Here is an 18,110-nt window from a genome sequence, read left to right as displayed (position 1 = left end):
TTTTGTCATTGAAAATGTTTCCTTTTTTTAATTTTAATTGTCTGTATTCCTACCTTGCTGACATTAGCAGCATTATATTTGGCTTGCAGAAGCTCCGGTGTGTCCGCAGGCAGATGGTACGTATGCATAAACTTTTCTCCACTGGCTTTGTACAGTTTCTGGAAAACAGGGACCAGACAATGTTCCTTTTTCATTCAAAAGACTCACGATTCCATAGATATATACCTTCTTGTTACATGTTCATTATTAAAATGAACAAAATAAACAGAAACGGTGTGAACCGGTTACATACATCGCTTAGCTGCTGTGCGTTCAATTTCGCCTGCTCCATAACTGGGGTGTTCATGACACTGGTGAACTTGATGGTATCTGGGTGCTGCCTGTACTTCTTCTCATCCAGAGCACGAGCAGCAGTCTTTGCTTTCTCCACATCCAGTGAACCAATGGGTACCCAGCCAATGCCTTTCATTGAGTTTTCATAGTCTGACTTGTAGTTGTACTAGCAAGGAGAATTTGACAGAGCATGTGTGAGTTACCCTTAGTAACTGTTACTGAGTTACACTTAATAACACTGTGTTACTTTTCTGAAGTTAGCTCAAATCTATGCTGAAAAAAGTTCCAGTTCAATTCATAATTTAAGTACAAGAAACAAGTGCTGGATTTTGGACTGCCTTACATCACTTGAGATGACATTCATGGTGCGGGCCAGCTCCAGGTGCATGGCATCTGGAAGAAGTGTGTAGTGATGGAGTGGCTGCTTGTAGCCTGCAAATGTCTGAATTGTGGATGCATGCTTAGCATGCGCAACACTCATCATGTCCACAGGAGTGTGATACTTCAGCTTAGCCTTGTGATAGTCCTTCTTGTAGTTCTTCTCACTCTGCATCTTAGCCACTGCCATGTAATGCACCAGCAGGGGGTCGTCCTGGATGTTGCGGAAGCCAACGTGGTGGCCCCTAGCCTTGTTGTACTCTTTCTTGTACTGGACCTAAAGCCAGGATATATTGATGTGTTATTGTTTGATTCATTGGTTTCAGTGCTGTCAAATGTTCTGTTTGATTGTATGTGGAAGAGACTTACATCACTGGCTGCATGCCTTGCTGCCTTGGCTGCACGGATGGGGATGGCATCACCCTTCAAATCATATCCCTTTGAAATAATATCCTCCCATCCAACTTTATAATATTTCTGAAAATCAAAATGTTGGCACTCAAAATAAATATTGTTACCTTGATAATGAAAAAAGAAAAAGAAGTGTGAGTTCCCTCATCATGTTAGAATTGTTTACATACATTGCTGATATTGTAGGCATTGCACTTGGCCTGGAGAAACTCTGGGACATCAGGCGGCAGGGAGTATTTTTGATGGACCTCGTCAAGCCCTTTCTTGTAATGCAACTACAAAGGACAAAACACACAAAGGTCTGCTCAATTTATGGTTACACATTTTATATGAGGAAGATCATGCAGTAATGTGCCATACTGTTGAATTAAATGTGTAGTGTGGAGCACCAGGATAGAAGAAAGACATCATGTACTTACATCACTCCTAATGACCTGGTTGACCTTAGCTTGCAGCATAACAGGGTGATCATCAATAGCAGTAAAAGGCACAGTGTCTGGGTGCTGCCTGTACTTTTTCTAGGTTGGAACAAAGAACAGGTACAAATGATTATGAGTAAAGAACAAATGTCTAAAAAAATAAAACCAAAACAAATTTTCTATAGTGTTTTTAGTGTGTATTTCACTTCTTGCAGGCACTTAAAAACTGCAGAGCATACACACACATATATATACATATACATGCTTCATTATATTTGCATTGATCTCAACTGACAGAAGAAAACAGAGGCGTCTTTGGAAAATATGGATTCACTTGTTTTATCCAGGAACATATAACACAACAAGATATTTAAAATATTATAGATGTCACCAAAGTATTTGACACATTATAATCAATGCTTTAGCCATTTTTTGAAACAAGAATTTAAATAAATAATTATCTTTGTATTTATAATAAATACAGTATAGTATTTATAGTCCAGCTCAAAGTATCCACCATCAGCTTTGATCACCTGTTTGCAAATACGAGGTATTCTGAATATTACTTGTGTAATAACTTCATCCTTACAGCTTTCTAAATCATCCACATCACTGCTCATCATTCTGCACACACCTAAACATTTTTTTACAGCCTCCTACAATGATTTGAGACCCACTGCATGGTAGTTGCATCATACACAAATTGATTTTATACTGTTGGAAATAATGATTATAAACTTTTTGAGAGGTAGTGTAAGTCCCTTGCTCTATCCAGGGGTAAATATATCATAAATGTTTTGACTTGTTTGAGACTCCCTGAAATCTCCTTCAGTATGTGTCTAAGCCAACTGTGCTCTCTGTCTTCAGCAAAATATTGTTTCTCTTTTCAAACTGGAATAATCATTTGACGAAAGGTTTGATAATTATACCTCACTTAGGATCTCTCCAGCTTTCTTGGCTTTCTCAACATCCAGTGATCCGTAAGGTACCCAAGGAGTTCCTTTAGTGTAGCTGTTGTAGTCTGACTTATACTCATTCTGTGGTTGTCAAGAAGAAAAACAAACAATACAATTTCTCATAAAAATGTCTTTTTAACTTTATCATATCAATAAATAAGAACTAAATCGTCATGTGGGAGACTAATGCATGTCTCCGAAATAGGAATTCAACCAATGGCCTTTCAGCATTGTTATTTTTTGTGGCTCAGTGTAGCTACGGTGTGCAAGCACTCAGTTTGGATGCTTACATCACTCTGCAGGATGTTGGCTTTCTTGGCCAGGTCCAGTGGTATGCTGTCAAATGGTAGGAGGTAGCGACTGGGGATGTTTCTGTAGCCGGACATGCTGGCAATAGCCTGAGACTTCTTTGCTAATGTGACAAGCATCATGTCCAGTGGGGTATGGTACTTGGTCTTCATCTTTTCATAGTCTTTTTTATACTCGCGCTGTAGAGACACTTCACTCAGTTAATAATCTTACCAAAATGAAAACAGTGAAAGAGTAAAGAGTTTAAAAAAGTTAATGGTGTCCTTTCACCTCACTCTGAATCTTAGCAACATGGACCGAGTGCATAATTTTCGGGTCATCATTAATACTGAGAGCGCCGACCATGTGTCCTTTCGCCTTCTCATAGTCTTTCTTGTATTTCACCTGTCAAAAGTGGACACAAGAGACAAACTCATACACACCATCAAAATGCCACCTAAATGTCCATTTAATCATGAGTGAATTCACACTGGGTACTTGAATACAGATCTGTGCACTTACATCACTGGCAATGTTGGTGTGGGCACGGGCTGCGAGGATGGAGATAGCATCACCCTTCACCTCAAACTTTTTCGCTTTTGTCTTTTCCCATTCATACTTGTAACAAGTCTGCAAACAAAGAATACACACAATAAAAAAAGAGAAGAGCATAATGCAGCTAAAGTACTTTCAGGTTTACATTTAAATTAAGAGAAGAGGGTTATAGCAGTCAATACTCACATCACTAAGGTTATAAGCGTTAACTCTAGACTGAATGAAAAAGGGATAATCAGGAGGGACGTAACACTTGAACTTCTCCTGTTCATACTTTGCCTTGTAGTTCAGCTGAAAAATAAAAAGAGGTTTAAGATAAAAAACATTGCACCTGTTATAGATACATATCATGCATATTTCTACACTAAATTATTTCCTGGGTGCTGCATTATTGTCTAACATATATATAAGCCTAAAATAAAAAAGCCTTATTTTAATCTAAGCATCATCTCTTTATAAACCTAAATATAGTCTTAGGTAATAAGAAGACAAAAGAAGACAAAAGATCTAACTTTAGATGTGAATAACAAAAAAATCTTTGAATTTATGGAACTTGATTAATAAAATTTGCATTCACTCTGTATTTGAATGCTTATCAGAACGCTATTCTGAATTTATTTAATAATTAACATTCAGATCCTTTCTCTCTTTTCCATTTCAGACAGTCACTTTAGCTGTGTCAAACAGAATGGAGAAACAAGACACAAGAATTCCAGTAGATGGCAATGATGTCTGTAGAAATGCCCTATACTGGCCGTTTATTGCAAAGCCCTCTAGTCAGGAGAGTTATTTTTAGCATACTGAATGTAAATCCCTTATAACATGTTTACACATTCACTACATGGCATCTACAGGACCACAGAAAATGAACAACCTTTGGGAATGTTATTAGCTCACATGGAAATGCCATTAAAGCTACTCATTTAGTGCACTTTGATTTGTTCCATTAATTGTACCTGGCTGACTGTTTCCTTAGAAAACTAACACTGATGTCTTCATGAAACAAAAATCGATTATTCACACTCCGTAAAGTGATCTAACTAATATGAGAGATTTAAGAGATACGTACATCACTCAGTTGTTGAGCATTAATGGCCGCTTGTACTTGGACTGGTGAGTCTGTTACTTGTGTGAACTTTATTCTGTCTGGGTGCTGCCGATATGCTTTCTACAGAGAGAGAAATTAAATGAAAAAACTTTTTTAGTTAGCAAATAAAATACAACATTATTTGATGTATAAGCTCAGAAATGCATCACACTGGGCCAACAGATGGTGTCTTGTAAACTCACATCTTTACATTGTCCCACTTTTTTAATTGCTTCATATTCAGGTGTGATTGTTTGAGGAAAGTAGCATCTTGTCTTCATATCATCATAATCAGCTTTATATTGTTTCTAAAAGAGATCAGAGGCAAAGTATACATTAGGATTTATACACACACATACAGAACACACACACGTGTGTGCCAAAATGTACTTACTTCACTCTTTAACTCCTCCACCTTCTGGCAATGAAGAGTGAATACATCTTCATAACTGCCAATATAGTGACCCTTCACCTCGTTATCATACTTCGCTTTATAGTGTGCCTATGGAGAGAAATAAAGCCAAACTCCTGATATTTGCATCACTAAATACCGTTAAGTTGACACTGCATGCCTTTTGACAGCACTGCGCACAGCAATGTGACACTCACATCACTAAACCGTTTGAGGACGCTGTCCATCTGGAACTTGGGAGTATCACAGTAGTTAATGCTGGATCCTCTTGCTTTTTCATAGTTAGCTTTGTACACTTTCTAAAAAATGAATGCAAAAAGACAGATATCAACAATGAATAACCAAACAGCAAAAAAGCTGGGTTGCAACCTTTTTTGCTGTAAAAAAAAAGATTTTTACTGTTATACAAGCTCATTTACATTAGACAGCAGTCCAATTAGACCCAGTTCCTTTAGACTACTGACTACAAGTAAATCCATCTCGAGCAAGTGTAAATAATTTTCGAACATTAGCACGATGCCTACGTTTTAATTTGGTCACCAGTCTAATCAAGGTGCATTAAACCACCAATATTTCATATCTCACTTTTAAATTGAATTCATTCATTCAATCAGGGTAGAAGGTGCCAGTGAGTACAAAATCTCCCTGTGAATTAATGCTTAAAGTGTATAATTATGTTTGCAACATTATCACCAGCAGGATGCTGAAATTCTATCGTGCCATCATTAAAGGCTATGTGGAAAATAGACACAGTAGCTCTGAGTCACAGTTGCTGTTTAGCATCTCCTGCTGGACAAAACCTCTGTCATATGCTGCTTGTGGGCAACGTGCATGAAATGTAAGAAAACAAAAACCAAGGTTTTCTTTAAACTATAAAATAATAAAGGAATATTTCTCTAGAATACAGAACACATTTTTTCTCTGATCACTGACATTGGGTCTAATTCATTGCAAACGCAAACAAATCCATTAAGTTCACCGTACATCGCTCAAGATGGTGCCCGCGTATCTCAGTTGTCTGAGGAGGGGGTTTTCTGAAGCTGGGAGAACATTGTATTCTGATGTCGCTTTTGTCTTTTCGTAGTCCTTCTTGTACTTAACCTAAAAAGCAGAGAGAAAGCCAGGAGAAATGAATGCACAGGTCTACTTGACAAGGTTTTTCTTATCACTGTTATTTTATATGTAATTTAATGTAGTGTACTTAATATAATGTAATTTATTTGCCATAATGTTCATCTAATGAAGCCTGATCTTTGATGTAATTATAGTTTCTGTATTAAGTCAATGGTGTTTTGAGACAGAGGGAACAAGACAATGCAATGAGCAAAATGATCATTTCTCAGCTGTTGTCACTGAAGCCTAATCTACTACTGTCATGGTTCACTTTATCTCATTTTTATGTCTTATTCTGCATGCACAACAATGACCAAACATTTAGAACTCACCGAGCTTGCAATGTTACCAGAGCTTTTGTTTGTAGCGTATGTTGGAGTTTCTGTTTGCATGAAATAAATTTGGTCTTTCATGTCTTCATAAGCAGCAGTATATTTTTTCTGGGGAGACAGTCAGTGAGTGGAGAGGAAAGGTTATGGGAATGAACAATTAACATAACAATTCAATTTATGATTCATTTATTTACAGCTTAAGTGATTTAAATAAAGGCAAACAATAAAGTGCAAAAAGTTAATATTTCCCTTAACACATTTCTTTCAGATTTATTCAACATGCCCACCACTTACTTCACTGACATTATCCATGACCATCCTGCCAATAGCAACGTCAAAGTAAGGGGTTTCACACCACTTGCCCTTCACGTTCTTGTTGTAGTCCTCATGATATTTCAGCTGCAAAGAATATATTTATAGCTTGTTAATTCACAAATGGACACTGATTTTTAAAGGGCCTATACTCTGTACATTTTTCATTCTCTGTACATTAAATTGTACTTTATATGACAATGTCAACTCAAGGTGCTTTACAGAAAAAAAACATCTAAAAAGAACAGTCTTAAGATCCTTCTTAAAAGATACAGTGCTTCTACAACAAAGTAGATACAAAATGTGCAGTACATGTTTCTTTAAGTAACTGCAACCAATCAGAATGGTCAACAACGCAGGAAAGAGCAGTCCAGTAAGACGTGGGAGTCACTATTAAGCATCATTTGAAGGTGGGACTTTCTTTTCTGAGGCATGGTCACAGGAGCGCATGGTGTGAGAAGAAGGTTATGCGTGCGTGTATAAAAGTGTAGGGAAGCCTTTTGTGAGGTTATATGAAGCTTTTTTTTATTTTGCAAGTACAGAAATTCAGTTTTCCTTTTTGTTGCCTCAAGGCAATGTTGTGATAAAGGGTGTTTTTCAGGGATATCTTTACTGACAGTGTGTTTGGATGTTATCATATATTAGTACATGTATTTGTGCGCAATAAAAGCACTAAATATATGTATATGTTTTTTTATATAGTTTTACATTTTATAACATGTTTTGACAGAAAAATGGATACAAGATTGTTCTAAAATGAAAAGAGCAGGATCGGCGTGTTAGGCAAACCCCATCTAACAGTGAGAACAGTGAGATAGACAGCAATGACAGTGAGGAGGAGTGGAACGGAGAAAAAGGTTTGACCATAGGTGAAAAAATAGGGTTTTCATTTCATACAGCACACAGCATACAAAATAGGAGTCAGATATCAAGCTGTAGTTACCCATGTTTTGTTTTTGATGTATTTGGAAACTTACTTTTTATGCCTTTTAATAGACACTCAAGATACCAGTGGGTATGAAGATGGCAATCTGTCTGAAAATGATAGTAGTTCTTCCCAGACCCCTCGATGGAAAACATGTCACAACACTGCCTCTCCAGTACACCCTGACTGGTTGCACATATCTCCATCAGCCAGTGAAATTCAGACTCCGTACCAATACTTCAAAAATCTTTGAGCTTATTGTGAATGACCTCTTTGAGCTTATTGTGAATGAGTCAAACCTGTATAGCATCCAGTGCAATCCTGCCAAATCACTTAACCTTACTGTTCAAGACCTTGAAAAGTTCTTTGGCATTGTACTCCACTATTTGGTCTTCCAGCCACCAGCATGTGTTGGAGCCAAGTAGCCGCATTCCACATGTTGCTTATGTGATGCCTCTTGGACGGTGGGAGGCCATCCAAAAATTTCTCCATTTCAGCAACAACAGTTGTCAGCCCATAAGAGATATGGATGACTACGATGAGCTGTACAAGAATTGACTTCTCTTAAATCACGTTCTCACCCAGCTGAAAAAATCTCCTATGTGTGAGACATTGAGTGTAGATGAACAAATGATGCCATTTAAAGGACAAGAGCAGAATCAAGCAGTATCTACCCAGTAAGCCAAGAAAATGGGGTTACAAAATACTGGTCCTTGCTGGATCAGATGGCATTCCACACAATTTTGAAGTTTATAGTGGGAAGGCTGTACATTCATCTGAGCTTCCAGATGTAGGGGCAAGTGGGAATGTAGTACTGTGCCTGGCAGAACCAATACCAAAGAATCAGAATTTCAAGCTGTTCTTTGACAACTGGTTTAGCTCAGTCCCCCTCATGCTCATGTTGTCCATACAGGGCATCCACTGTTGGGGTACGGTGCACTCAAATGGTGCTTACCAGGCAGTTCCATGATGTCAGTTGTTGATCTGAAAAGATCTGCCCGTGGATCCTTCCAGGAAAAAACAGCCTATGTTGGAAATACCCAGCTGCACACAGTCAAATGGTATGTCACCCTCCTCAGTACCTACGTGGGTGCTTACCCTGTATCCCATTTTGACTGATGAGACAGAGGCCAAAAGAAAACCATCGAGGTCCCGTGCCCTGCATCAGTATCCACATACAATCAACACATGGAAGGTGTTGACTTGTTGGATTCACTGATTGCCTTATATCACACCAACATCAGGTCAAAGAAATGGTATTACCGCCATGTAGATATGGCAGTGGTGACATGTTGGCTCATTTACAGACGGGATTGTGACAACGAATGAAGAGAGGGCGAACCAGTGGTGGGATTTCCAAATGGTATGAGGAGAAGGGGAGGAAGCAGGGGCCCACAGCTCCCATCCCTAACCAGAATGTCTGCTTGGATAATATTTGACACTGGCAAATAATGTGTGACAAGAAAGGAAGGTGCAGGGCTCCTGGGTGCACAGGAAGTGATATGCAAAAAGTATAATGTATACCTCTGTTTCTCTGCACAGAAGAATTGCTTTTTGAAATTTCACACAGAGTGTAATCTTATTGCATGATATGACACAACACACTACGTAATACAAACCTACTTCTGTATCAAATTAAGTATGTAAATGTGTTTCATGTGTTTTTTTCCCCATTTTACATAATAACTTGTTGAAATTTTGAAGATTTTGCGGTTTTGTACTGCTCTCTGAACACTGTCTTATGATATGTGAATATCATTTTCTTTACAATTCTGTTCCATTGTCGCACAATCTTGTAAAAAAATGGGGGGTGGGGGAGTCCCAAAAATAAAAAACAAGTTTTATCAATAAGATATGGAATCATTCTTATCAAGTATCATCAAAATATGTGCAGTAGAGGGTTAAGATTCTTTTTAAGAAAAGTGATACGGAATTATTCAAAACAAAAAAATTACCTAAAAAAATCTTAAGATTCTTTTTAAAAAGAGAACGATACAGAGATTTCTTTTAATTAAGCAGGCTGTCGTTGTTATTATGCTGTTATATCTCAAATATGTATATGACCTCTGCTGTTATTATCTTTCCTGTATTGTGCCTCATTAAAAAGCAGTTTGTAGTCTGAGACACTCTTTTCAAATTAAGAGATGTACCTAAATTGCTGTAGGCTGAAAGGACAGATATATATATATATATAATAATAATAATATATAATAATATATCATAATATATATATATATATATATATATATATATATACACACACATATATATATATAAAATGTGATTAAATATGAGAGTACTTGTTACATCACATAATGTCCATATAAGGATTACATGAATGTAAATGAATGTTGTGAACTTTGACATTGTTCACCTACAACATCAGTGTTTTATTTGAAAAAAGTTTAAAAAAGTTTAAATTTATTTTCCATGATAAGGGCTCTTTAAATCGGTCTGTGGTTTCTTTGGTTTGAGCGCAGTTTGCTATACTCAGTGCCAGTCCCCTCTAATAATATCAGATGGCAGGTGGTGGTTATCTCTGTCTGTCTCTGAGGACCTAGACAGACTCACATGCTAAAGCCTGTTCTGGTTTATCTTTCTCTGGAACAGCGCACTACAGCTGATTATAAATATGGCACAGGACAAAATGGGCAGCTAACATCAACACTGTGCAATATCCTGCAACCTTTTTTCATTTTAAAAGCTATCGTGAAAAAAAGGAAGTTTGGCCAGATTTTAAGGAGACCACAGACAGTTTTTAGTTGACTAATATGAGCTTGTGTACTTACGTTACTACGATTAGCAAAGTTTTTCTTGGCTAGTTCCACCTCTGGGGGCTCAGCCAGGGATGTGTACTTTGCTTTGCGTTCATCATGACCCTTCTTGTATTTGATCTTAGAGGAAAGAGCACAACAGTCACCAATGGCTTTCAAAACTAAAGAGTGTGACTAGATTCAGCTTGGTTCGTAGTCTACGGCCTTGATTCACGGGGTATTTCTAAATTTGAACATAACATTTTTAGAAATGTGGGATCTCATATAGTATGTAAACAATAATGTGGATAAAAACATAGTTTCTGAGTTCTAAAAATCTATGAAAATTTAAGAGCCTTTCTGCTTGAGATCTTTGAGCTCTCTTTGAGCTTATTCACTAATCCTTTACTAAATGAATTAAGATCTTCTTGTTTCCCTTCTAAAATTTCCATTCACAGTTGTGAAGTAATATATTAACTTTATTAAAATATGCATTATCCAGTTTGCTATTATATTTCACAGTGCCTAAAGATTCAAGGCCATCAAGACCAGCTTACTTTCTAGGAAAAGAAGCAATGTACTAAATAAGCCAAAAATGATGTATACAGTATGTATTACACCTAAAACAGGACATTTTCCAGTTCTATTAGCAACAAATAAAGTTCCTTTACAACCCACATTCTAAGTGATGATATTACTGACACTTTTTACTTTTACTTCTCTGGTCACTGCTGAAGTGAAATCAATGTACTGACAATACAATAATGTTTGAAAGTATTATAAGAGGAATCATACATCACTGAGGATTTCCTGGGCCTTGGCCACTCGACGGAGCTCTGGGCTGTCACTGTATGGGTAGTACATGGTCTTGTCCTCATCCCATGCCTCTGTGTATAGTTTCTGGCAGAGATAAACACTTAATCAGATGACACACTCAACTACTAAGACCTTTAGATGTGAAACTTCTACTGGGCAATGTCTTACCTTGCTGTAATTAGCTGCATTCTTCACAGCCAAAACCAACTCAGGAGCATCAGGAGGCAGCAGGTATCTGTCCTTGGTCTCGTCCCATTTCTGTCTGTATAAAACCTAAAAAGCAAGATAAAAATGATGCTTATCTAATAGAGGAGATTCTCTACTAAACTGATGTTTATCACTAGCGCAGATAAGAAACAATTAATATCACAGGAGAGTAAGATCAATGTAGATTTAAGAGTCTGTTTAAAACAAATTGTGCGTACTTTGCTGACAAGATCAGAGACGTGCTTCACGTGTGCAATCTCACGAGCCTCGCCATCGTAGGAGCTGGTGGTCTTAGCCTTCAGCCCTTCCATACGATATTTTACCTGAAATTAAAATTTTAAATGATAACAGAGTGTCATGTTAATTGGATAAAGTAAACATGAACAAAAATAGAAAATTGAAATGACATATACTGTCATATAAGTAATAAGTATAATTCCCACCTCACTGAGCTGCTCCTGGGCCTTCTTGATGCGAATCATCTCAGGTGTGTCAGCTGAAATGATGTATGGTTGTCCCTTGGACCTCTCATACGCCTCCCTGTACTTGTTCTGGAAAGATATAAGAAGGCTTGAATTTACACATAAAACAAAGTAATATCCAGCACCACATACATAGAAATATACATACAGTAATGTTTTGTTTTGTTTTTTTCTGTGATGTAACCCATATTGCCACTGTCGGAATTAAACCTTGAACCTGAATTTTGCATCTCCATCATTTTTTTTTTCATTTTTGAGGATATGGTAACAGTGTTTTTCCAAAGTCTTTTAAAATGGATCTTTACATTTTAATATTTTATATTTTTTAATTTTTAGATGTGAAGCACCTCATAGAACAGGCTTGCAACTCACTCAAACTTAGCAGTCAGTTTTTGATGCTTCATAAGGGCAGTGCTTTGCATCTTACAATTTTTTGGTAGATCAATTGATTGGCAATATAATTGTAATGATAACATAATAGTTACATTTAAGCACATAATATGACAGGTTTGATATACATTAAGAGAATAAGCACATTTTTTGGTATTTGATTGGGTGTTTCCTTACATGACTGTACTGGTCAAGCATCTTCTGACTGTGTGCCAGGTAAGGGGTCATGAATTTCGACGTGTCCACTCTTGCCTTCTTCCTGACCTTGCGTGTAGGAAGGCTCCCAGTACCTGCCACCTGCTATAGAAGAAAGAAAGGAGTCAATGAGGAATTAGATCAACCCTGCAGAGAGGGCATGTCCTCTCTGACTTATGAATTATTAATATTCTTAATAACTCAGGAATTTACCTAATTACAAAACTTATGTTTTTCAAGTTTCCATATTTATATTCCTTTTATTCCGAATACATTTGGTCTCACTTTCATTAAATGTTCAGCCCTGTGTAGCTTGTAGCTACATTTTCAGTAATTCAAAAATAACCCTACATTTCTCTTATTCTATTACTAATTACTGATATTTTATGGATTAAACATGATGCTAACAATTTTACTACAATAACAAAAAGAAGGTTCAAAGCATAATCTAGTTTGATATACTTACCTGAAACAGTCGGTACAATTCCTCATACAAACACAAACATGTGGTGTCAATCATAAGTTTTAATTAAATTAGTCACATGTAACTTACAAATGCTCGCAGCTGCTGTTTCTTTTCATTAGACTAGTTAAAGGGGTTATTTGTGTTTTTTGAGAAACATATAACACATAAAAAGGCCGGCAGCATGATGAGCTGAATGAAGCTGGAAAATCAAGAGCAGATGAGCAGGCCAATAAAAATGCGGGAGTGTATATATAAGCTCACGTGCATTACTTCACACAAACTGAAACAAGGCAGAATCAGACACCAAATGCAATCCTATAAGAGCTGCATAGATACATGCTCTTTAATACTACTCCAACATTGCTACCTTGTTGGAAGGATGTGCTTGGCTGGATATAAGGGAGCGTGGGGGCTATTTCATCAGATTCTGGACTGTGGATCATATAATTTTAGATACAATAGTGTCTAAATGAAAGTTTCTCTGTCCTGTGAATTGTTAAACAAGGAGGTTTGTTTAACAATCCACTGTCTCTTAGTGAGTGGAATTGTTCTGACTTTATTCATAATATGGAACTGAGGATAGTGGAATAACCCCCTTGACAGGCAAAAGCAGTCAATATGTTATAAGCCTTATGTCTTTCACTGGAGCATCCTGGAAGGAGGCCATTTACCTGCGCGGCCTGATGTGTGGTGGAGGTGGTGGTGGTAGTGATGATCGTCGGGCCCTCCTCAAAGTACTATAAATATAGGACAAACTCTGGGCTTTGAAAAGGAAGCTCACAGATGCCAGAGACAAAGCAGAACTCTTTGTGACCCTTTCCAAGCTCTGAATGTCTTAAAAACTCAATTTACCCAATTAGGAAACTTAATATGTATTCAGATGTTCCATATTTTATCTTATTTAGACTATATTACAACCATATGGTCTTACAAACTCATGTATGGCACAATGTATCTACAGAACCAAAAATTGTAACTTTACAGGAGAAGACGAAAAAAAGTTAATATAATGTACTTTAATTCTGACTAATTGTGGCCTTTTCTATTGGTGTATTCATTATGAAATGTTGATACAATATAAAGAGCAGCTGCCTTTTACAAAAAATGTAAAAATATTAAAAACAGTTTTGTGACTATGTATGAAATAAATAATATCTCTTACACCACTGTTTAATTTTCATAGAGTTCAGAGACCAGAAATCTCCCCCTTGTTTCTGCATTGCAGTTTACTTGTGGAGTTTAAGCACTAACGTTAATCAAGGTCAGTCGATTGTCTCCCATGGGAATTGTTTTCGTAAAGGATAAATTAATGTCAATCAACCAGATGGTTTTCTGTATCTGAAAAAAGGAAATCCTGTAATAGACGGTCTGCTTTGACTGACTGAGCCTTCTGCCTGTCAAATGCAGAGAACATCTAAGCACTTAGATGAACTCATGTCTATTATTGTTTGTGGCTAAAGTTATAGTCATAGAGACAAACAGAAACAATGTGTCAGAGAACATAACCCTAAGTACGTGACTGAACATAGCATGGTACTCTGAAAATTCAACACATTTGCCTTGGACTATGACATACTTTTCACTATCCAGTCTGTAAACAGCTTATAAGCTGTCGGCAAAAATAGACTATTAAATTGCCATCTTATTGACCTCTGTTGTCCGTGACTGGAACTTAAACTACGATTTGCTAGGCCAAAGATAATTTTTTGTTAGGTAAATGTACACCAATCAATACCTAAAGGGTTACAAATTCTCAGGGCTTCCCTAACTTGCACTCCATCCATATTCTAAAATAGGTACATAACCTCAGTTGTAACCAGAGCTGGAAAAAGCACACAGGGTGGGAAGCTTCTTCATTCAGACCTATGAGACTGTAGAGATACAAAAAGTAGTTTTGGCACCCCTCAACCTCTCACCTCACCTTTCTGCTCTTGCCTTTACTGTAGATATGTCCCTTTCTGTCCCTTGCAGGTGTCTTTTTCCATGAGACCCCCCCCCCCCCCCCCCCCCACCCCCCCCCACCAACCCCAATACATTCTCTCAGTGTGACGTTAATGGTTAGAGAACTACGAGTGTAATTTACAGCATGGCTCATCTCATTTGCCTCTCTGCAAGTCTACCGCAGATGTAGACTTCTATATTTGTATCTCCTGCAAGAACGACCCCTCGCAAAGCTGAGAACTACTTTTTCCCCTAATGGTGAAAAAGAATCACAGACTTAAAATAATTGTAATCATCTATTAATCTGCAAGTGCAATCACATACTCAACAAATGCACGTTTACAGAAGGCTGTCTAGAGTTCATACTGTATGTAGCTTATACTGACTAAATGACTAATGTACAAAGGATTAAATGGATGATTAAAATTATACAAAAAAGGACCACTACAGCTCATACATCCCATACATCTGATGAAAGAAGCCATTTTTCTATGGAAATATATTAACTGATGTCTTTTAATGTCCTTTGATGTCTTATTAAAACCAGAGTGTATAAAACTTTGCCTCTCGTTTTCAGATAGGTGGTGGTGACATTGTCATCCCCTATAAGATATCCACTGCAGAAACTGGGTGACATATACAAGCCCAACGTTAACTTTATTTCACTAGAAAATAAAGAATTAGTGTCCACCGTCTGCTTTCACTCTTGCATTGACTACTTCTAAAATACTGACCATAAATAGCCTACAGTAAGACAAAAATACAGCAGCACAAGTATACATGTACTTAAGGAAGACTCCCTGGAAGCTTCAAGAAGAACTACATCAGTTTTTTGAGATATTGATAAAAATAGCATGTACGTATTCTCTGACAGTGGGAAACCTGCTATTATAGAATGAGAGTAGGCAGATGCACGTACAGAGTACAAATGTAGAAAGAACAATCAAGTGATCTGTCTAAAACGTCTACAAAGTTAGCATGTTCCAATTACAGCAACCATAGCTCTAAATGAAGCTTGCAGGGGGTCTTACCATGCTGAACAGAATGTAATCCCACTGTTAGTATAAAGGTTCCACAGCAAATGTGAGAATATCATATCTAACAATGGTTACTTCCATTCAGGCTCATTTCCAAAAAATGCAGCTTGATAAGTCATTAGCAATAATCATCAATAACCATCACAAAGATAATCATATATCATGTTGCAAATGTTTTGCACATAACCAGGATACTGATACTGAATACTATAATCTGGTGGACTGATTTGAGTGAATATGCAAAAAAATAGAACTGACATGCTTGCATTTCAGATGCAATTTCAGCTAAAATCTATGACTGTGTAGAAGGAAGAGATTTTATACATGGTAGTTATTTACTGCACTACTGGGTGGTGCTGAGACCCCCCATCTTACTGGGAGGAGGTCATTTGAAATGGGACCCATTGCTAGTCATGGATGCCGGGGGAAGCTGAGACTGAACTGCTGACTGCAGTGGTATTGGAATTCACTATTCATAGGGCTTGCCAATGTACCTGCAGGACTAGGGCAAAGACATGGGCTAAGGGGCACTAAGGATAATAAGTCTGAATCTTATGTTGATTAAGAAGAAACATCTGGGAGTAAAACAGGTAGCTATTGAATTTACTTGCAAGTATAGCTCAACAGTAACAGTAATACAGCAACAGCAGATAACTACATCATGACAGGTTATGTCTTACCTCCTCATACTCCTCCTCCTCAAATTCTTCTATTTCCATCTTGAAACACTTTTAGTGGGTCTAAACAAGCAAATAAACAACTGTGAGGCACAGCTTAATATTGCCATGTCCTTGAAAAAGACGTCTACGCAAAAAAAAAAATCATAATTGAAGAAAAAACAACAATGAACCAAAAGTGACCCTTAAGGCATAATTTCTATCCTTACTATCAGATGAAGGACACACTACTTATTCATACTGACAAGAAGTCTGGAAACTTCAGTCAACCCAATCAAGAGTGAAAGTAGTGCTACTGAGATGCTAATAATGAATGAACAATTAAGTATCTGTTTTCTACATCAAATTCATTCATACCTGACCAAAGACGGTTCTAGTAGTATTTCCAGTGGCCTAACAGCATGGAAGGTGCTCACTTTCCATGTAGCAGGATCCCACACTGATATTCCACTTAGCGTACTCCTGCAAACCTAGACACAGACAGAAAGGTGTCAAAATCTTTTTTTTCTGAACTATACGGAAATAACGACAAAAACGACAACAGAATAAGTCTATACTGTCTGCGTAAAGGTTTCTGCAGGCCTCAGTTGGTCAGAAGGTTTGACACCCAAGACCCCCAAAAGACCCACAGCTCCTGGATGAAGCTTCGCAACAGCTGCTCCTAGACGCTCGAGCTATTTGTCATGTAAGTTAATACCACAGCCTGATTGGCTGGCTTTGTTTAGCTAGCAGAGCTGCAATGCCTTCTGAGGCTGCAGGTTAAATATAGGTCTGCCTAACTAACTAGCCTTTTTTAGCACTTAACTCATAGAACTTTACATTAAAAAAATAATGCTTTTCCATTCATTTCATTGAAAAGATGAAAATAAAAAGAGATTGACGAGGTGGGCAAACTCCAGTCCGCAGGCGCATCAGATTAAGCTCCAAGACACAGATGCACAGATTCCAGAGAGAAGTTCCAAGGTCAACATTTTCACAGTTCTGAAAGTTCTTGTAAAGTCACCTGGTCAGAGCAGGCAGAGCAACACTTCTTGATTCAGACTGTGGTCCAAGGACCAGCCATCAGCATCAATTCCATCCAATAGCAAATGAGTATTGAAAATCCAAAGAAGGAGGACATGCAAAGCACGCTGGAGAGGGAAAACTGAATTGTTTGGTTGGTTGACTTTTTTTGCTTACCAGTGACTTTAAAGTTATAGCGTTTCCCAAGCTGCCAGAGCCTCCCCAACTCTTCCCTCCCGAGAAACGCCGGGCGACAGCTCACAGCTGCAGCCGCACTTCAGTTATCATGTGCCCCTACCAGCCAATCAGAGGGCAGCTTTCTCAGATTTCAATGGCTAAATATACATTAGTGATGCCTTCAGAAAAGAGCACCTGTTCAGCAAATCCGGTAATATACAACTATGCAGGAAGAGCAAAGAAAATGAGGAAAAAACATACAACATAGCTGGTGACATGTGGGGTGCATGGGAGACACTGACATTGTTTGGGTTGGAGAATTGTGGAAGTGTCAGTTTTGGAAGGGATGAGGTAAATCTATACAGATATGGATTCCACTCAATGAGGATGGCCAAAGAAAATACATGAGAACAATCCTAGAGTCCAGGATTAACTGTGTCCTAAAT

At 37.7% G+C, this 18,110-nt stretch overlaps 1 protein-coding gene across 17 annotated transcripts in view; it reads right to left on the bottom strand.

Moving 5' to 3' along the window:
- neb (nebulin) overlaps positions 1–17,737 on the bottom strand; it is a 64,015-nt gene extending 46,278 nt beyond the window's left edge. For 16 of the 17 annotated variants that reach the window (XM_037539442.1, XM_037539426.1, XM_037539425.1 and 13 more), the window contains exons 1-28: positions 17,665–17,737; positions 16,843–16,955; positions 16,489–16,548; positions 13,502–13,567; positions 12,347–12,469; positions 11,741–11,848; positions 11,516–11,620; positions 11,259–11,363; positions 11,070–11,174; positions 10,311–10,415; positions 6,579–6,683; positions 6,285–6,392; positions 5,824–5,940; positions 5,037–5,138; positions 4,822–4,929; positions 4,631–4,735; positions 4,410–4,508; positions 3,527–3,631; positions 3,308–3,415; positions 3,077–3,190; positions 2,788–2,985; positions 2,471–2,578; positions 1,542–1,640; positions 1,293–1,397; positions 1,081–1,188; positions 677–988; positions 293–499; positions 54–158 (exon numbers count right to left, since the gene is read on the bottom strand). In XM_037539442.1, the coding sequence (XP_037395339.1) occupies positions 54–158; positions 293–499; positions 677–988; positions 1,081–1,188; positions 1,293–1,397; positions 1,542–1,640; positions 2,471–2,578; positions 2,788–2,985; positions 3,077–3,190; positions 3,308–3,415; positions 3,527–3,631; positions 4,410–4,508; positions 4,631–4,735; positions 4,822–4,929; positions 5,037–5,138; positions 5,824–5,940; positions 6,285–6,392; positions 6,579–6,683; positions 10,311–10,415; positions 11,070–11,174; positions 11,259–11,363; positions 11,516–11,620; positions 11,741–11,848; positions 12,347–12,469; positions 13,502–13,567; positions 16,489–16,527 (3,069 nt within the window). In that variant the 5' untranslated portion in view covers positions 16,528–16,548; positions 16,843–16,955; positions 17,665–17,737. The remainder of the gene's footprint in view (positions 1–53; positions 159–292; positions 500–676; positions 989–1,080; positions 1,189–1,292; positions 1,398–1,541; positions 1,641–2,470; positions 2,579–2,787; positions 2,986–3,076; positions 3,191–3,307; positions 3,416–3,526; positions 3,632–4,409; positions 4,509–4,630; positions 4,736–4,821; positions 4,930–5,036; positions 5,139–5,823; positions 5,941–6,284; positions 6,393–6,578; positions 6,684–10,310; positions 10,416–11,069; positions 11,175–11,258; positions 11,364–11,515; positions 11,621–11,740; positions 11,849–12,346; positions 12,470–13,501; positions 13,568–16,488; positions 16,549–16,842; positions 16,956–17,664) is intronic. The other variant, XM_037539427.1, reaches the window with a different exon arrangement.
- Between the last annotated feature and the right edge of the window lie 373 nt (positions 17,738–18,110).

This window comes from Pygocentrus nattereri, chromosome 6 (assembly GCF_015220715.1).
Source record: "Pygocentrus nattereri isolate fPygNat1 chromosome 6, fPygNat1.pri, whole genome shotgun sequence".
Taxonomy (NCBI): Eukaryota; Metazoa; Chordata; class Actinopteri; order Characiformes; family Serrasalmidae; genus Pygocentrus; species Pygocentrus nattereri.
This window is presented reverse-complemented; position numbering and strand designations above follow the sequence as displayed.